The sequence below is a fragment of the Aulostomus chinensis genome, chromosome 19, assembly GCF_037954235.1.
Source record: "Aulostomus chinensis isolate RoL2024-O1b breed Wild chromosome 19, RoL_Achi_v1.0, whole genome shotgun sequence".
Taxonomy (NCBI): domain Eukaryota; kingdom Metazoa; phylum Chordata; class Actinopteri; order Syngnathiformes; family Aulostomidae; genus Aulostomus; species Aulostomus chinensis.
Genome location: NC_141338.1, coordinates 19,296,966 through 19,315,670, shown reverse-complemented (window position 1 = coordinate 19,315,670; position 18,705 = coordinate 19,296,966). Strand labels below are relative to the sequence as shown.

The 18,705-nt window shown below is 46.2% G+C and overlaps 3 protein-coding genes across 7 annotated transcripts in view; 2 read left to right on the top strand and 1 right to left on the bottom strand.

The window, feature by feature from the left end:
• Positions 1–346: 346 nt before the first annotated feature.
• alad (aminolevulinate dehydratase) lies at positions 347–7,540 on the bottom strand. Of its 3 annotated transcripts, none has more exons than XM_086187642.1 (12): positions 7,346–7,540; positions 6,080–6,205; positions 5,924–5,974; positions 4,785–4,881; positions 4,522–4,657; positions 4,349–4,432; positions 2,627–2,715; positions 2,312–2,367; positions 2,129–2,216; positions 1,965–2,051; positions 1,668–1,797; positions 347–773 (listed from the first exon to the last, which is right to left on the bottom strand). In XM_086187642.1, exons 2-12 carry the CDS (start codon positions 6,196–6,198, stop codon positions 715–717), a joined length of 996 nt encoding a protein of 331 aa, XP_086043768.1. In that variant the 5' UTR covers positions 6,199–6,205; positions 7,346–7,540; the 3' UTR covers positions 347–714. The 3 variants fall into 3 exon arrangements, with proteins under 3 accessions (XP_086043768.1, XP_086043766.1, XP_086043767.1); XM_086187640.1 differs by having other exon boundaries at positions 7,287–7,421; XM_086187641.1 differs by lacking the exon at positions 7,346–7,540 and adding an exon at positions 7,227–7,287.
• Positions 7,541–7,581: 41 nt separating this feature from the next.
• tmem203 (transmembrane protein 203) lies at positions 7,582–10,572 on the top strand. The gene is made up of 2 exons (XM_086187643.1): positions 7,582–7,736; positions 8,140–10,572. Exon 2 carries the CDS (start codon positions 8,390–8,392, stop codon positions 8,804–8,806), a length of 417 nt encoding a protein of 138 aa, XP_086043769.1. The 5' UTR covers positions 7,582–7,736; positions 8,140–8,389; the 3' UTR covers positions 8,807–10,572.
• A 1,561-nt stretch (positions 10,573–12,133) lies between these two features.
• tprn (taperin) overlaps positions 12,134–18,705 on the top strand; it is a 29,616-nt gene continuing 23,044 nt past the window's right edge. For all 3 annotated transcript variants that reach the window (XR_015110352.1, XM_086186980.1, XM_086186979.1), the window contains exon 1: positions 12,134–14,552. Coding sequence is in view for 2 of the 3 variants with exons in the window: in XM_086186980.1 (XP_086043106.1) it covers positions 12,345–14,552 (2,208 nt within the window). In the remaining variant the exon portion in view is untranslated. The remainder of the gene's footprint in view (positions 14,553–18,705) is intronic.

Below are 18,705 nucleotides of genomic sequence, written 5' to 3'. Positions count from 1 at the left end.
TCCTGCAATGCTAAAAGAGAGCAACACTGGGAATAAACACGCGTCCTGGAGACAACTTTTCTCTGCATGCACGCTGCTGAACATTATACTGCACACTCATGCCCCCTTGTGGCTGAAACCTGTATGATAATTCCAATTTGCTGTGGCGCTCCTGAGAGCCCTTTGCTGCATGTTTACGCTGTATTCTGAACACGTGTAAATTCCAAAAAAAAAGAAAAAAAAGAAAAGAAAAAAGAGTCATCATCTGGTAATCAGTTAAGACGTGATTGTTTGTCACTGAGGGGGTTTAAATCATGTTGCTAAACTCAGGATGTCGGTGGCTTCGTAGTCAAAACACAAGTTTGTAGCTCTGGAAGTCTATTTTATTTCCTCTTGGAAATAACAGCTTATTAGGAAGAAAGAAATACAAATATATTTGACATTAGTGTGGCCATATCTCAAACGAGTATCCATCCCATACTGGCATTAGTGAGACTTCAACCCCAGTGATACCAAGCAGCACAGTGAACAACTTTACATTATCAGATCTGCAACAGCCCTTAGACAAGCTCAGGGAGAAAAAGCTGAACTTATTACAAAAAAGAACTGATAACTTGGTTCCATAGATTCTAGAATCCTAAGTGCTCGTTAGCTTAAATGTCACCAGCAGGTGTGTGGTGTTGTAGCTGTCTGTCAGTCTGTCTGGGTGTCTGTCTGTCCATCCGTCTTCCGTCTTTACTCTTTCAGCCAGCTGAGGAGCTGAGGGGTGTAGTAGGTGATGATGATGTCAGCGCCTGCAGCAGAGAGACACCGAGATCCATTAGTTATGAAGCTACAGTCAAATACTGTGTGTGTGTGTGTGTGTGTGTGTGTGTGTGAAAGTTATAATTGTGATGTGTCATTCTGACTTTAAGATCTCATAATTGTGACCTTTTAATCCAAAAATGTTGACAGTCCGGTTCAATGATGATGACAAAATTTGGATTTTGTTCCCGTAACTGTTTTTTAAAAAAAAATTATTATTATTACTGCAATGTGAACTTGTAACAACCAAGTTAACCAACCAAGTTAGCGAGTGGTGTCCATTCCAACAGGGAGTTTAGATTCAAAGACTTTGAAAAAAAAAAAAACAAAACAACACAACTCCTTGAGGTGCTGTTGTTCAACCAAGCACCGGCCACGATGTGATGCTTCCTTGACAGCGCCCTGTTGGGCCTCCAGGTTAAAACCCGAGGCAGGACCCACCCATGAAGGGAGGAAGTGTAAACGCAAATGCTAGGAGTGCAAAGCTAACACGAGTCTATGAACTAGCTGCACCCCGGATGCGTGACTTCAACAATCTTCAGCCAGTTGTTATCTGCCTATTTGAAGACACATAAAACTTCAAAATCCAACAGTGCGGTATTAACTGACATATTTTATGCTGCGGAACAATAAAATGGGTAAAGCTCGTGTGAGCCCCAGGCTTTATTTCGGAATTTAACCAAAAAGCTATTTAAAAATCTCCTGGTCTTGGAGACGAGGGAACCAGATGTTCAACATTGCGAACTAATTTCCAGGTTTTCAGGACCGATCCTGAAGCCGCACGATTGAGGCGCACAAACGGCAGGAAGATTCACCCCCTGACTTTTTCCTAATGTGTGTCTTCACATAGACATGGTCGGCTGGGCTTCTGCCTCCACACTCACCTGCTCTACGGATGGCGGTCATGGCCTCCATCACAGCGGCCCGCAGATCAAACGCCCCAGCCTTCGCTCCGTGCCACATCATAGCGAACTCCCCCGACACGTTATACACTGCAAGGGGATGAGTGGGGAACTGAAGAGGGACAGAAACAAGAGAGAGTAACTACACTGTCCGTGAGCCACAGGGACATTTTAGACCGTCTGTAATGGAACCCATCAATGGTTAGTCGAATAAATCTATTGTTTCTTAACAGCCGGCACGTCTGTTAAAGGGTAAAAGGGTGACGAGGCTCCACGCACCTTGTCCTTGACTTCTCTCACTATGTCCAGATATGGTAGACCTGGTTTCACCATCACCATGTCAGCTCCTTCCCTCACATCTCGCTCCTGCAGCACAGGACAACCGTGACACATCCACAGAACTTCCTCATGTTACCCAGACATGTACAGAGGCTTCTACCCACCACCGCTCGGATGGCAAGGCCTCTTGCCCCAGGAGGCAGCTGATAGCAGCGTCTGTCACCAAACGCTGGTTTGGACTGTGCGGCGTCTCTGCAAACAAAAAAGAGCAGACAAAAATGACTTCAGTCTCCCATCAAAGGACTTGTTCACTGCTTCTTGGAAACCGGAGCAGCAGCTTGACTCACCTGAAAGGGCCATAGTAACAGGAGGCAAACTTGGCGCTGTAGCTCAGCACCGAAACCTGGAGGTGGAGATTGGACGAGGGTTGTCACATTTCAAACCTTTAAGTCAAAACTGGCAAAAATTTCAAGGTCCGACGTGGATTCAGTTTTGGTCTCAATCATGAATAAATCCAACTAACAAGTGAGAGAGGTCAGGCATTTTAGGGAATGGCTGAGCCATCAGCGCCATCCTCGTGGGTGGGAAGCCTGAAGATGTCTGCTTGTTAGGAACTGTGTCCTTCAACCTTCCCTCTACCGGCCCTCAAACTTCAAACGTACCCTGTTTCCCAAACCATTGGACAGCAGCGCTTGTTTGATGGCTCGGACTCTTCCATCCATCATATCAGAGGGAGCGATGATGTGACAGCCTGTAGAGTGACAACGTTACACTCATTCACTGTTGTAGGACAACAGTTTTCTCCCAGCTTCTGCTCTGCTCAGGAATCAAAATATGTTCAACTCTGTTAAAGATTCAGCCAGCAGCGGGCCTGGTGCCTGCTGCGTCCTCTCTGAGAGCTGCTGCACCCTCTCCACCACTCACACCCAAAAGAACACGCCGTGTCACCATGTCTCTAACAGGACAACCACACGTTTGCAGAGACACGCCTAGTTTGCATTCTTTTTTTTTAAAGCCAGACAAGCAAACACATCCCCTTACCTCCTCTCTGTGTGTATCTCATCATTTTCAAGGTTCTGCCCCACCGCTACCATTCACTGCAGCTAAGCTAACTAGCAGTTAGCCCTCTGGTGGGGGTCTGGAACTTTGTAATGCACTCGGAGAAGAGAGAAGGGGATTCTTCTGCTTGCCTGGAACTGAAAATAATGGATGAGTGCATTTCCCAAAAAGATGGCGTGTTCCTCTTAAATGTTTTGCCTCCTCACAGCACGCCAGCAGGAACATTTTCACTCCCAAAATCTTTTTTCTGACATATTCTAGCATCTGAGGTCTTGACTGAATATAATTATGGAACTTGATATCACGACAGTTAAATGAGGGTGGGATAATTTTGTGAAAACATGCGCTATCAAACGTGGCACTTTATGGTAAAGGCAGCAAAACAAAGTTCCTGTAATCCAAATGGACAATTTGGTAAGAATCTAATTCATGATAATTACTTATTTTCAGAATGATGGATTTCATGTTACCTCATAATATCTATGGTGAAGTAATTCAATCAGTAGGATTTCTTAGAAATTCAAAAATGGTTGATTTGTCTTTTCTAAAAAAAAAAAAAAGGTAAAAGTAGTGATTCTAAGATATTAAATCTATATTTCTTATCAAATAAAAACATTATTCTTTTATTGTTGTTATTCTGTTGTGTCTGTGATGCAAACTAGTCCATAATGTTCATTTATTTAGAATTCCTGTAATATTTTAAGTCAAATACGGTAGCTCTGCTAACACATGACTTGCTTGATGACAATTTGTGCATAATATTAGCATAAATGAGGACATGGCGTGTGAATATGCTACTTCCACTGAATGCATGAGCTCTGAGCCCCAAGTACTCCTCCGGTTATTTTCAGCTCCAGTCAGAGTGTCTTTGGATTCCTGAACACACGGCTGGATGAAGAAGATGTGGAATATACCGGACGATGTGCTCGAGAATGCGTTGTTGTTAGTAGTCAGTCCAAATGAGCTTCCAGCTAAATATACATAGCTGGCATTTTCTGACTTCTGGATTCACAAAAAAAGAGGAAAAACCCCTTTGTGAGATTAAAACATGAAACTGCGAGCGACTGAAATGCAAATCACACTTCCTGGGTGAAGTTGTGCTTTAAATGTTTGTCATTTGCTGACTGTTTTAACAAAATACCTTCAGATGAACACAGTGGCAGGGTCACGTTGTCACAGGATCACTGACTAAACACCTTTAAAAAATGGAGGATCATTACAATCAAGATAAGGAGCCGGGGGGGAGGGGGGGGGGGACTTCAGGTCTCTCGGTTACAACTGCAGTAGCAATGAAGACAATGAAGAGAATGAGGAAGCTGTGTTACCAGCTCGGGCGTAGGCGAGCGCCACCTCAGCCAGTCGCAGACAGCTAGCATCATTGTCCAGGGTGCCGTCCTCAGTCAGAATACCTGAAGGAGAAAACCAAACAGGTTTGTGTTCCCGTGCTTTAAATGCTGCAGTTTCACCAGGAGGTCAATCATGAGGAGGAGACGCTGACCACAGTGCCCATGAGACGTGTAGGGACACAAACAGACGTCACACGCCAACAGCAGCTCCGGGAACAAAGACCTGATCCTCTTCACGGCCAGAACGGCCGGGGTGTCATCGGTGTCCGCACCCGAGCCCCTGTCGTCCTAAAACACAAAAGTGTGAGTTTTAAGACTGCAGAGGTGATACCTCACGCAGCTAACGCTTTTTTTTATCTTAAAAAAAACAACAACTCAAAAAGAATATTGAGGGAAAGCCGAAAGGTCTGCATACCTTTTCTATTTTTGCAGGGACTCCGAAGATCAGCACACATTTCAGTCCTTTCTCCACAAGTGGCTGCAGCATTGCCTCCAGCTTATTGACCCCATATCTATTTATGGGAATAAATGCACAACACGAAGACACAGAAGGGAAATCACTGTGAAAATTAGTGTACTTGTGCAGTTTTATTAGAGTAACTAAAAGGAAACTGTGTGTATAAATGAGACACAAAACTTCAGGAACTTCAAGGCCTGCTTGAAACGGTTCAAATGTGAACCCTGGTTTGCAGTTGTTGTTTTTTTTTTGAGTGAGGAATGAAAAATATTGTATTTCCAATCATTTTCAGACTTGTAAATTGCCATTTTCAACTTCCGTAGATTTTTCAAAGTTATTCTTGACAGTAAAAACTGTTTCTTTTCACTATTTTTTTTTTTTTTGCTTACATCATGAATCGTGGCCAAAACTACAACATTGCTGCTCTGTACTATTGAAAACCTTAAGTCTTTCATCAGAAAACTAAACACCCTCATATCTGGCTGACTGATGTGTAACAGGATTCACTGGGAGAAGCAGCAGAGGGGATGGGAGGCCTGGTGAGTTTCCAGCCATCCCCGGGAAGTGCGTCTGAAAGACGGCTGCTTCCATCTTAGGTTTTGTGGCACTTAACTGAAATAAATGGATCAAAATGGCACTGAATACATGACATGATGATGCCGATTTGTGCAAAGTAGGAATGGATTATTTCGTAATCTTTTTGCACTCAAAGATAAGCAAACAACTTTTAAAATGCTTATTGGTTGTTGCTGCATGGCGTTCCAAAAAAAAAAAAAAAATCATGGCTCTGAGCTTTTCATTCTTTTTGTGTACTGGATACCATAACTCGCCTGCAGAACTTCTATGAACATACAAATGTGGTGACCACTGGTTTAACGCACGCTCCTCTTATCTTTGTCCAGGTCCAGAGTTTGGTGCTCAGTCCGCCCTGACTGACTGCTTTTATCTGAGGACAACACCCTTCACAGCCGCACGGCATCCATGACTTTTTGTTACAAAAAAAATAAAAAATAATCCTGCCTTTTGAGCAGAATAATTGCTGATGACAACAGAAACTTCTTCCCTTCTGAAGAAGTACAGCAACGGGAGTCTCTTACCTAGCTTGTCCTGGCAGGCTACCAATAGGCTCCACTGCATCTGCACTGTCTCTGCAGGACAGAGGGACAAAGAGTGAGACCGCACGCACCCATTTGATCTCTTGTCTCCGTCACTGTCACTTGGAATCACTTGCAGGAAGAAGAAATATCATTTACGTGATGAAGACGGGGTAAATGAGATTGTCAGCTCTTAAGTCTGTGGCACAGATCTGCCAGTATCGGAGGGTTGGATGGAAGTAGCCACTGTGGAGCACTGACTCGGCTGGTGTCTGCATCTTAACCCTGAGGCAGACAGACAGGCCATCACAACACAGACATGGGGGACAGAGAGGGACAGGTTGTCTTTGGTTTAAGAGGAGAGCAAAGACAGCAGGCTAACACTGTTGTCTTTCCTCACAGCCCAGTCACCCTTCAAACTGACCAAGCACGCGTGAGGCTGCCTCTCCAAACAGCAGCAGCTCAGGTTTCACAGATCTGTCACATCAGAGCACTTTTGTGGCATCTCTCTTGAGTCACCAGGCCATTATTAGTTAGTGACAATATCTGAAATTAATCTGACATTCAGCAGCTCTTTTAATCTCTTAATCTCCCTTTTCACTCATTTTACATTTATTTTTTGCCTTCATGAGTTATTCAACGTGATGCTGAAATGAAAAACTAGCAAGCCAAGTGTTTGTTGTCCGCATACGTTAAGCTTGTTTCCTTGTAGGGTCCATACATATTTTTACCTAAAAAATTTTCAATGATTTTTGCGAAACTTCGAGGAAAATATTCATGGCCCGACATTGTCTGAAACGTCTGTTTAAACATGTAAAAAAACAAACACACAAATTCACTTCAAAACTGATATCTTAACTGAAATTGCCTTCACAATAGGTTTATAAAACATCTATATACTATAAACATGTATGAAAAGCAATCAACAGCAAACCAAAAATGTTTTTCCTCAGTCAGTCTTTAATGAACCACATGTACTCCAATAGTGCTTGGTTTGGTCAGACTCAAAATTAGCTGATCTCAAATGAACTGCCATGTCATTACTACAACTAGCAGCAAAAGAAGTACCATGTACCAAACTGTACACCGAAAATAACGTGGATTGTGTCGCATGCAGTGGAAACACGACAGCAATAGTTAAAACGCTTGCTTTTTAAAGTTTTTTTTTCAGATTTTCAACGCAACTAAGCCGCAGAACCAGTCTCCATACGTTTCTATTCCAATACATTGTAACACATTAGTCGGAAAAATGTCTTCTTATCAGCTACTAACTCGCTAACTAACTAACTTAATCGCTAACATTTACCTTCAGCAAGGAATGACATAAACACGGGTATATACGATATGACCGACCGGCTGTACTGACCTCTGTGGATGAATGTGGGCGAGTGAGTGGAGGCACTTCAAACCGAGTTTGTTTCTTACTTGGTTTCTTTCAAGGCGGTTCACGGGCGACGTCAAAGCGCACTACCGCCATCTACAGACTGAATTGATACAGGACAAATAATTATTAGTATCACATTCTAAAGACAATAATTGATATCGTTCTTACGAACAATAACCAATGGATAAGACATTCAGTAAGACACAAACGGATAACAGAAATGGGAGGGTTTATGAACGACTAAATATATCCCGTCAAGGGGCAAACATTCAAAGGTAGAAGTCATCCCGGCTACCGTACAGTCTCTTCTCGCGATATCGTCCAGTCAGCGAGGAAAAATGAGAAAGGCGATGCTAATGGCTCGTTAGCCTTGTACACTGACGATTTGTCTTCAGAAGGAGATGGAGGTGTAAATGCCCGACTACTACCGAGGTAAGGTCGAATACGTTTTGATATATCCCTTGTCACGCGTTTTGGTTTGCGTTGTCTTCGGTCAATTATCGTTATACGACATGGTTGGACTGAGTCTGGGTCAGCATCCTTAATGTTATTGCTCAATATTACACTGAATGTCATTATTGACTGAATAGCCCATGACAAGCTAGACTCGAAATGTGGCTAACTTGGCTGAGTGGTGAGCTGACAACGGTACGAAATGGGTAAGACAGAGGGCTGGCTATTTGCTACTCTACTAGACTACTAGAGATGTGGTTCGGGCCTTGTCCTTGTTTCGCATACGTTACATGCCTGCTCGTTATGTCTGTAACTTCTTTCTGATGTGGAATATTTTGAGCTGTTTTCCAACTTCATGTTTTCTTTACCATGTGCATTAAAGGGCTCGAGAGATCCTGGCACTAGGAGTGCTTCCTGCATTCACCTCAACCATCCTCCTGCTCAAGGCGGATTTGAAGATGTAGTTTCAAGCAAAGTGGATCATCTATGCAGCACCCAACCCATTCCTCTCCACCAGGCACGGCCAAGTCCTCACCGCCGCCTTAACTCTGGAGCACGTCCTCCTCTAACCAGGGCTGCCCAGGCCGTCCTCACTGAGTCCGTCCCTGGCTGAACACACGCTGACATCAGCCATGCTGTTCTCCCTGCGGGAACTTGTCCAGTGGCTGGGCTTTGCCACCTTCGAACTCTTCCTTCACCTGCTGGCCTTGCTGGTGTTCAGCATGCTGGTGGCTCTGCGAGTCGATAAGTTCGCCTCAGCTCTGAGCTGGTGGCTGGTGTTTGTCCCTCTGTTTGCCGCCGACGGCCTCAGCACCTATTTCACGGCCATCGTTTCCATCCGGCTTTACCAGGAGAATGAGAAGCGACTGGCAGTGCTGCGGCTCCTCTGGGTGCTGACGGTGCTCAGCCTGAAGCTGGTGTGCGAGGTTCTGTTGTGTCAGAAGCTGGCAGAACAGGACCAAGCCAGAGACCTGTGGTTTGGCCTCATCATCTCACCACTCTTCATCCTGCTGCAGCTGCTGATGATCCGAGCGTGCCGCGTCAACTGATTCACATCATGTACAACCCAGGAGAAGAGAGCAGTTGTTATCTGCCGTTAGAGATTGAGAGCAAAACAAGGTTGTTTTCTGTTTGTTTTGGCTCTTATGCACCTCTACTTTAATGTTTTTTGAATGCACATCTAGATCTTTCAACAAAGCTTACAATAATTGTGTTTTTGATGGCATCATAAACAAATCTTGTCTCCTCACTGATGTAAAAATGCAATACTTAAAAAAAGAAAAATTACACTCTGTGTTAAAGTACAACCATAGGGAAAAGTCTCAGATTTATGTTGAATGGTCTTGGCCCAGTACGGCCATTAAAAGGATTTTGTACAAAACACACTTCTATGTGAGGGATCACGCCCGCCTTTTTGGAAATCCTCTCATTGTCCATCCTCCCCTGAGTCAGATAAGACGGTAGATCCCCTTCTCTTGTCAGTGAGTGCAGGAGGGAGCTGAGACCCTCGGGGATCGGCTGGCTACTACTGCCGTGGCAGTGGGTGGGAAGTGTGAGTGTCGCTCAGTTAACGGTCACCAAAAACTTCCCTCCTAAATAGTCTTTGCTTACATTATTAGATACATAAATAGGGTTATGTTTACATTTTGCTGTGAAATAGCAATCGGATGCATCGTCACAACTGCTTTGTTCTTTTTTTGTTTTGAAAACTAGAAGGGTGACCACTGCTACCAATTATGGCCTGGTTTGCACAAGAAGATGAGGAGGAGGATTACTCCCTGGCAGACTGAGACTAAACCTTATCTATTTGGACAAATTTTGGGATCTGAGCAGGCAAGACAGAGGTATGCTAACGTGCCCATTCACTACCATTCATCGTGCTAAGCTAACAGCAGGTCTCTGTGGGTCTCAGCTCCCTAAGGCAGCACAGACGAGAGAAGGGTATCTACACTGAGGGGTGGACTGCAAATAAAAGCACTTCCCAAAAATTGCATGTAACTCCTGAAGTTTTAAACAACACTGTGCTCCGAATTTGTATGAATGGTTTTGGAAAGTCCACAAAGAACTGCAAAGCCCTGACCTCATGAGTTGAGTTGGAATGCTGAGTGGGACCTAGACGCTGTCACCCGAAACCCGGACTCGTCAATGCGAGTAATGAAACGTAACAAAAAACATCAGTGAATTCATTGCACCAAATTTTCTGAGCTTATTTTCATCATTTCATTATTTTTGGGAACACGAGGAGTTGAGAGAGCAGTAAAGAGTGTATGGGGACGTTATAGTGCCTCTGCTTTGCGCTCACCAGTGGCGGAGGGTAAAGCTTGGACGTTTTTTTTGGCCGAGTTATGTTTTAATGCACGTCTGCACACGTCACACTGAATGACGTGAACTGGGGAAGCTCTGATGCAGCATCGTTGGACATCGTAGGGAAAAAAAAAAAAAACCTTTAGTCTCACTTTGTTGCCTGTTGCTTAGAGTGATGATCGCTCACTTTCCCTGATATTGCCAAGCTTGTCAGCTCATCAGTGAGAAGGAAGTGAATGTGTTTCCCACAGACAGTCAGTGATGCGTGCACATCCTCCCTTGAAAATGTTTATTTGTACAACGTGTCATGTATTTGATCTGTTTTGGATCCTATTCTGTGTGTGTACTGCATGTATTTAAAGCCTGCTTTGAGGGCGGTCACTGATGTGAACTTCTGTGTAATATGTATATGTTGATAAGGAAGTATCTTCACAAAAATGTGTTTCTTTTATTGTTGCTGCATCTTTATGGTCATGTACATACATGTAAATAAACCATCAACATTGAAACCTGCGAGCTCCAGGTTTGATGACGAAAATCGTCTCAAGATGAACGGAATTATGTCGGTTACGGAGTTCTGGCCACAGGGAGGCGCTGGTGGCTATCAACAGGAAAAGCAACATGATTTTTTTTTTTTAAATCGTTTATTTGTTCAAGGTTTTTTTTTTTCTACGTCACGAACCAATCCAACAATAATTTAACATGAATATAGTTAAATACATTATGAAGACGACAAAAACACAGAAATCAATCTGTAATAGAAAATACGGTTAGGAATGATGTCAGAAAATAACGTCATAAAACCGAGAGAACACTTCCGGTCTTAATAAATCTGATCCAAAAAATCTCAGCTCAGTTTGACTCAGTTTTATTGACGTAGCACTCGCTGATACCAAGTGCTGCTCATAAGTGGGTAAAACAATTAAAAAAACAAAACAATAAAACAGGAAATAAAAGCAAGCCGTAAAACAAGAGCAGAGTCTCACGCAGGACTGAAAGCCAAACAATACAAATCTGATCGTTTCGTGAGTTTATTATTTGTAAGTTTTACGTCTTCAGACGTATTTTAATATATTTATTTTAGGCCTATAATGTTAAAGCTGTAGGAGAGTATTTGCTCCATAAGTAACGACGAGTAATATTCATGTTTCTATCGAAAGCTTCATAACCAATTTCTTTTTTAAACAAAAGTCTTAAACTCGTTCCTGTTGTGTTCTTAATATGCCTTTAACAGGTATATTTACTTTTATTTATTTGCCTTAAAACTTCTATTCTTTTCAATCACATATATTGTTGACTGTATTTCGTTTGCAGAGAAGGACTGATTGCTGCACGTTGTTCCTCCAGGCCGACCGCAGGCTGGTCCAGCATTCGGCCCACTCTTTCTCCCTCTTCAGTCTGGCTTTTCTCCAGGCTCGCAGGATGATGAATGTTTGATGAGGTACAGTAATCTCCCGTGTAGCCGAGAATAGCCTCTAAGTGCTGATTCATACACAAGCCACTTCTCGGCTCATGTGTTTACTTCGACCGGCTTATCGACAGGTGGCATCACGGACAAAACGCTCAATGAATCCGCCTCCCTCCAGCCCTTCCCTGGACATCCTGCACACATCTGTGCACCTGCCGTCGTCACACCCTGACACAAACACTTATCTGAACATAAACAGCAAAAACAAACAAACAAAAACACGTAAAGTATAAAATCAAACACCGTAGATGAGTAAGAAGCTGAATGAATTCCTTATAAATGAACGTCTGAGTCGCATTTAATCGTAGTTCATGCATGTCTAATGGTGTTCATGAATAACGCGAAGAAGAAAGACATCCTTCTCTTTTTTTGTTCGAGCATGTGTTAAATGTCCAGCGTGGGGGGGTGGGGGGGTGAACGTGAACGTCACACTGTTGATTGACAGCTCTTCCAGGCCCGGTCAACAATAGAAGCGGGAGTGGTTTGCGTCATTGTGCGGCGGGCAGCAGGGAAAGGGCGGGGGCTGGGGGTGGTGGGGGGCGTGTCTGCAGGTCGCGGTGACCAATCGGACAGCCGAAGCGGCTCGCGCTGCTGCGGAGAGGCGGGGCCTTGTTGTGGGGCCGTGGAGACGGAGGGGAGCAGCGAGGAGCCGGAGGCAGAGAGAAAGACGCCACCGCGAAGATGTACGCATGTGAGTGAGCGGTGAACGATACTGCAGAGACAGCCTGAGTCGGACACAGCCTCGTTAGCCGCACCGGGCGGCGGCAAGACCGAGCCTCCTCATCCCCTCCTTCACCCCCCCCCCCCCCCCCACGATGTCTGGTGGAGGAGAGGTACGTGTCCTCCGCCAAGAGGCTGGTCAGGAGAGCCCGAGGATGCCGGCCTGGAAGCGAGAGATCCTGGAGAGGAGGAAGGCAAAAGGTGGCGGTTCTGGAGGAGCCGGTGCTGTGGAGAATAACGGCGGCGCGGCTCCGCAGCGGGTCAACGGGGAACAGACGGGAAACGTCAACGGGAGCAGCAGTAGTAGTAGTAGTAGTGGTGGTAGTGGTGGTGGTGGTGGTGGACCCAGCAGAGACAGCGCGCAGATGGTAGGATCCGGGCGGAACTACACCATCACCACTGCCAGCCAGCACTTTGGGAACAACAAAGAGCCGCGACCGGGGGCCGCGGAAAGGACGGTCCAGATGGAAGACGACGGACAGGAGAGCCTAGTGCTACAGGAGAGCCTGGGCCCACTGGAGGAGAACCCGTTCATCAAGTTGGAGAAGGAACGGAGGAGGCGGCAGGACCGAGAAAACGCTGCTCGCCCGGTCCAGCACATCCTGGAGCTGTACGGCAGCGTCCCCGGTGTACGAACTATCCGAGCTGAGAATATTATAATAATTGAGTCTGATCCGGGTTTCTTTCCTGACGGGGAAGAGTTAAAAACTGGGACAAACTGGCAGCAAAACGGCGTCAGTAGTTACAGCTCCCTGAACGACCTCCTGGACCGGAGAGGGAGTGCTGTAACTGAGATAAGAGCCAAGGAAGTGGTGATTTACGACACCACGTTAAGCAAGAGTGAGGAGAACCTGAGCACCCTTGGTCGCCCGGACCACGAGGCCCCATCACATGAGACAGGTGAGGGTCAAGGGAGGGTGAGTAGGATCCTGCAGAAGTTTGACAGCAACTATGGGAAACTGCAGAAGAAGTCCCACAGCACGGAGAACCTGCTGGACCTGGACTGTAGTACCAGCAGCAGGCCAAGACTCTGGCCCAAGCCAGATCTGGTGCCAAAGCCCAGGCCAGGCCCGAGGGGCAGTAGCCAGGTGGCGTCACCTGTCCTCCAGAGTTCTAGGTCTTCCAAACCAAAGCCACAGCCCGATGTTTCGGAGCCTGGCAGTCCCCAGTACTGCATCGGGTCCCCACCGTCTGCATCTACCTCCTATCAGCAGTTTGAGGACACTGGAGGCCACGGTGCAGCTTTCACCCCCAGAGATGAGCCAGACAAGGGGCAAACCAAGCCCACGAGAGAGAGAGACTGGGAGGCTGCTGAGGTGCCCCCTAAACCCAAGGTGCCATGCTCTCCACAGACCCGCCGTGCTCGTGCTGAGTCCCCCGCAAGCCCCCTCTCAACCAAGATGTCACGCATCTCACCTGACTTTGAGATCCGTCCCTCCCCAAAGCCAGACATCACCCAAATACCTGAAGGGGACACCCAGGCGCTGGCCCTGGCAAACCTACGCCTGCAGTCCCGAAACTCCTTCATGGTAATCCCCAAGCGTCGCCTTACTGTCTCAGCTGCAACAAACTGCCCAGCCCCACCCAGCCCCATCAAGTCTTCCCCATCTCACAGAGAGGCAGAGTGGCCCAAGCCAGGAGTGCCAACCACCCATACGTATACTGTGACACCCACGAAGTGGAATGAGGAGCAATGGCGTGAGGAGAGCGAGGGGGAGAGGGCAGCGAGGCCATCCAAGCCTGACCCATCTCCTGTTGCCACAATTGCTTCGCTGTCTCCGACCCCACAGCCTTTGTCTCCATCTCCTGCCCCCTCTCCACCTGCCCTGACTTCAACCCCCTCCTTTCCAGCTGTCGCATCTTTGACCCCCCTCTCTTCACCTGCCCCATCTGCGCTTCAGTCGGATACTCCACCCCCGCCCCCCGTCCCCTCTTCAGCCTCCCCTGCTCCAAAACAACCTCCCACTGATCAACTGCCAGTGACAAACATAGACGACATCGAGGTGGAGCCCCCGCAGCGTGTTCCTGCTCCCAGCCCCATGGTGCAGAGGAGGAAGGGGAACACCTTCACTGTGGTGCCTAAACGTCGAATGGAGGCAGAGGCCCAGCCAAGCTCACCTGAGCCCCAGCACGAAGCTTCAAGTGAGGCCTCTCCAGGGTCCACGCCCCCACAGGCCCCGTATGCTCAACTGGGCTCCCTGCTGAAGAAACGTTACCCTGCTGTGGAGGAGATTGAAGTCATCGGAGGATACCTTTCCCTCGCCAAGTCCTGCCTCTCCAAGACGGGCTCCACGGGCAAGAAGGTCAGACATAAAACAGTCATCAAAAATACCATCTGATTAGATTGGTTTTGCTCTGCTTGGTGGCCAAAAGCACACAATCTAGTTTGGGATGACTGATTATGGTCACTCAGTCACTGACAGACCATAATAGACCGTGATCGATCAAAAAGGAAACTAGTTACATGCAACCTAGTTTCCAGGCCTTAATCCTTCAGTGAGAATATACAAAGCTGTATCACGCAGTACTTAAGTAGTACTACTGTTGTGTCCCAGTCTAGAACCTTGTGCCCAATAAGGCAAATCTTCTTAAACTGTCAGAAACAGGGGTACGGCAGGAGTCCAGGGTGCTCGGCCTAAAATAACTCAAACATAAGGGCATTAGTTAATTGTCGCTTATGGCCACTAATGAATTAAAATGAGGGCTACATCTTGTAGCCCCCAAATAACTTCATTAGAGGGAACAAATTATACCTTGAGGTCTCCAAATAACCACATTGAGGGAACAATTTATTTCTCTTGGATGCAAAATTTAAAAAAGAAAAAAAAATGAGGGAACAAGTTCTATTTTTTTGCCCCACCATAAACACATTGTTTCCCTTTATGCTCCCCAAGAAGTCTCTCTATGGCCTCTCCAATCATCCCAGGGGTACAGAAGCCGTACTTCAGCCACGGTAACCCCAAAGGTCAAAGGTGAACTTTAGTATCTGGGAGCGTTGCGAGATTCATCAAAGTTCCTCTTGATTTAATTTTAGTTGTGGAGTCATGAAAGGAACTGCTTTGTTTCGTTTCGTCTTCGCTTCTGAACTTCACGTCACTTGTCCAGTTTTACCAACCGAGTCGGTTCACTCGGGTCACCCGGGCTCCTCCGCCTCAGGCTTAACCCTCGCGGTGACTGAATGTGTGTGTGTGTGTGTGTGCCTATAAATCTTCCCTTCACTCGACCTGCTCCCAGGCCTCAACGCCTAAGTGGATTAAAAACGTGTGTTTACACAGCAACACTGAACCATACGCTGCGTTTCAGTCCTACGGCTTGCAGGGCCTCAGAAGCGTGCCGTTTATCACCGAGTGCATTATGGGGGTGAGGTGAGCTTATTAACAATCTCATCTAGGCTGTTTTCAAGTGCCTGGGGGATCCCGGACCACTCTGACCTGCCCCCCCCCCCCCCCTCACATTCTTGTACGGTGAAGTGAATCAGTGCTCTCAGTTAAAACTGAGATGTTGGTGCTTGATATTTCATCATAATTAAATGATAGTAAAGTGTTAGTTATCTTGGAAACATGATTGGGTATCTGCTACTTGTCTCGTCAGGGTCTTGCAGTAAATTGCTTCTGTTTCATCTGTATCGGGGATTAATTAAATATCAGAGAATCTTGCTAATTAATTTTGGCGCGTCGCTGCAGGCTGGATGGCCCGGCGTGTTGAGGAATATCGTCGGCATGGTGGTGCGCGTCTTTTGCCTTGTGAGTTGAGAGACTGAGGGTTTTAGACCTGGTCTGGCTGGAGCCCTTGCGCATGTCTTCAAGAAAGATAAAGAGAATCAAAATGAAGTAGTAGAATTCATCCCACTGCATCACATGACTGTGCTACCTGCAAAGCTACCTTTGGCAGCTCCTCAATCTAGGCCAGCGTCTCAGCCTCTCAGACGTCGGCCCCACAGTCCTGTCTCCTTGACCTGGCCGTCCGTAATCCTCTGCTTTCCAAGTAAAGGCAGCCTGGTATGAGCAGGGCAGTCGATGGCCACTAAACTGACATGCAGTTGAAGAAACGGAATATTTTAATGTTTTCCCTTTAATTTACATTTTGTCTCCTTGGTCCTCCAAGTTTCTCGTGCCAGCTTTTAAATGAATTCTTAATGACCCTGGGCCATCACTTGGACTGGTGTGGCATGATGCATGCATTGCTAAAAGGACCCTGATTTTATTTATTTTTCACTTTATAAGTAAGTTCGTATGAAAGTCCATTCATGGAGTTCAAGCCGTACTTCGTCCAAGAAGTGTATTTTACCTTCCAAGTACCAACAAGCAGGTGTCGAGCTCACGAAGACCTCCTCCTCCATCGCTTCTTTGTGACTCCACAACGTCGAAGGAGCCAGCAACGAATGCGTAGCTCAGAGCTAATGGTGGCGGGTGGCTGAAAACAGCAAAACGGCCCAAAAATGTCAAGTAGACATGTGCCGCTGGACCCAGCGTTTCTCAAATCAAGATGTGGTCAGGAAGATTTATAGAGAAAGGAATTTATAGATTTCTTGTGGGGCTTTTTTTTAATCCCCATTTCCATGTAATGCAGCACCATGTATTTAGTTTCGGTGGACGCTGCAGGCTCCTAACTAGAATTTAAATAAAAGTTGTGTGGGTTTGCGTCACGACTGTAATGGCAGATATTTCGGCTTCACCCTCCTCTTCTTTGCATGGAGATCAACAGCCCAAGAGACGTGAGCACATCCTGTCTTCTGTCTTTGCGGCTCACAAAACAAACACTTTCTCCTTTTGTTGTCTCTCTGCTCCATTTAGTCGTCATCAAGGCCCCGATTTTGTTCGTCCTTTCTTCTCTGGGCAGGGCTGCCCAGGCAATTACAAAAGCATCAAGGCTTTGCCTGGCCTGTATAATTTGTGCGGAATTTTTGTTGAGTGCAGCTTCTGTGTGTGTGCAGCCTCTGAAAATGGCCTCAGCTCAGGGTTCTCTGGTCTGGGATTGAGTTTGTGAGCGTTTCTTTTTCCAGCAAAAACCCAAACCTTTTTCTTTTTTTTTTTTTTACGAGGGACTTGGCGGAAAAAGAATGTTCCATATGCACATCAGGACTTAAGAACTTTACCAGTATAGATCACCAACTCTTCCTGTAGATTTTCCCCACAAATATGACAAACTGTTCACGCTCTCTTCCTGCATGGTCTCTCTTCTTTTTGAGACCTTTGAGGAGGAGACTTGAATGCTGGACCTCCTCCAGCACACACTCTCCTGCTCTGTCATCAGTATCGCACCACAAGTACCCGCTTTTTTCCCCTCCGTCTACCCGCAGTTGAGTGCACTGCTTTCTTCTTTTGTGGTGATGGTTAATAAGGCCTGTCCCCTGGCTTCCAGCTTCCTGTGATCTCCTCTATCGGGGAGGGAATTGTGGAGGAGCTATGTAGGTCAAGTGCAGCTTCTTGTACAACATCTTTCCAGCATTTGCATAAAATCGACACAGGCTTTCTGGTGAAATATAGCGGCCAGGATAGACTCAGTTTCCATCGGAACTTTGATTGGATTGGGTTCATGGGCGCGGGCAGAATGGGCCGAGTCATATATTTTTAAATTACTTCTGGTCGCCTTTGTGGAAGAGAGGTGCAGCAGGCGACATGTCAGGGGAGCAGAGAGGTCTGTTTTTGAACTCTTTGCTTTTCTCAGTATGGGAAGAGAGAAATGTTTTGACGTGGAGAAATCACTAATTCTGTCTGTGGTCTCAAGTTAATGATTGGGTGAAGAAAATCATTTGAGGCTGAGAGTGCTAATTATTCAGTCACGTCCAAGGGTTACATGGCTATTGCTTCAATGAGACCTATGTAAAAAAAAAAAAACGTCCTTTTGACCTTGTAGAGCTGTGACCGTACCATGAATTCAAGGTCTTCCCATAAAATTCATCAGCTGATGGCGGGAACCGACAAAAAAATGAGGCCCGAAGAAGGAAAGGGGTGCTTTCACACACCCCTCAAACCTGAAATCATTCAGACATCACCTGGAGGAGCTGCAAGTGGAACAGCTGCAAAACAACAATGTTCCCTGTCTTACGGATTCGTGAATCATGAGCTCACACAAGAATTCAGCCTTGATTGCTATCTAGTCGAGCCTGAAAGTGGCGCCGTGCTAGAAACTGTGTTGCCAAATCTCTGCCAGTGGACTGGTCACAGCCCACCGAGCGGAGCTCTGGAGCCCTCAGGCCGCACCAGAAAGTTCCTTCATGAACTGTGATGATATTTGGGATTCTTGCTTTTATATAAACATGTTTCTCAAATGCATTTAGGAAATATTAGGAGGCTTTAAAGACAACACAAACCATAACATGATGCCCCGAATGTCCTGTTTTTTGTATTAAGGGATGTCACATCCCCGTCATCTTTTCCTGTTCGTGGCGAGAGCTAACTTGAGCCACTCAGACGCTGGGTTTCAATGAACCGAGCGTTTATCGCGAGGAGGGGG

Excerpts from the sequence above, each read along its gene's own strand:
- alad (XM_086187642.1), bottom strand. The coding sequence starts at position 6,198 with ATGCAGACACCAGCCGAGTCAGTGCTCCACAGTGGCTACTTCCATCCA. Across the intron at positions 5,975-6,079 it reads ATTTACCCCGTCTTCATCAC|AGACAGTGCAGATGCAGTGG; the intron begins GTAAATGATATT and ends TCTGTCCTGCAG. Across the intron at positions 774-1,667 it reads GACCGCCATCCGTAGAGCAG|GCGCTGACATCATCATCACC; the intron begins GTGAGTGTGGAG and ends TCTCTGCTGCAG.
- tmem203 (XM_086187643.1), top strand. The coding sequence starts at position 8,390 with ATGCTGTTCTCCCTGCGGGAACTTGTCCAGTGGCTGGGCTTTGCCACC.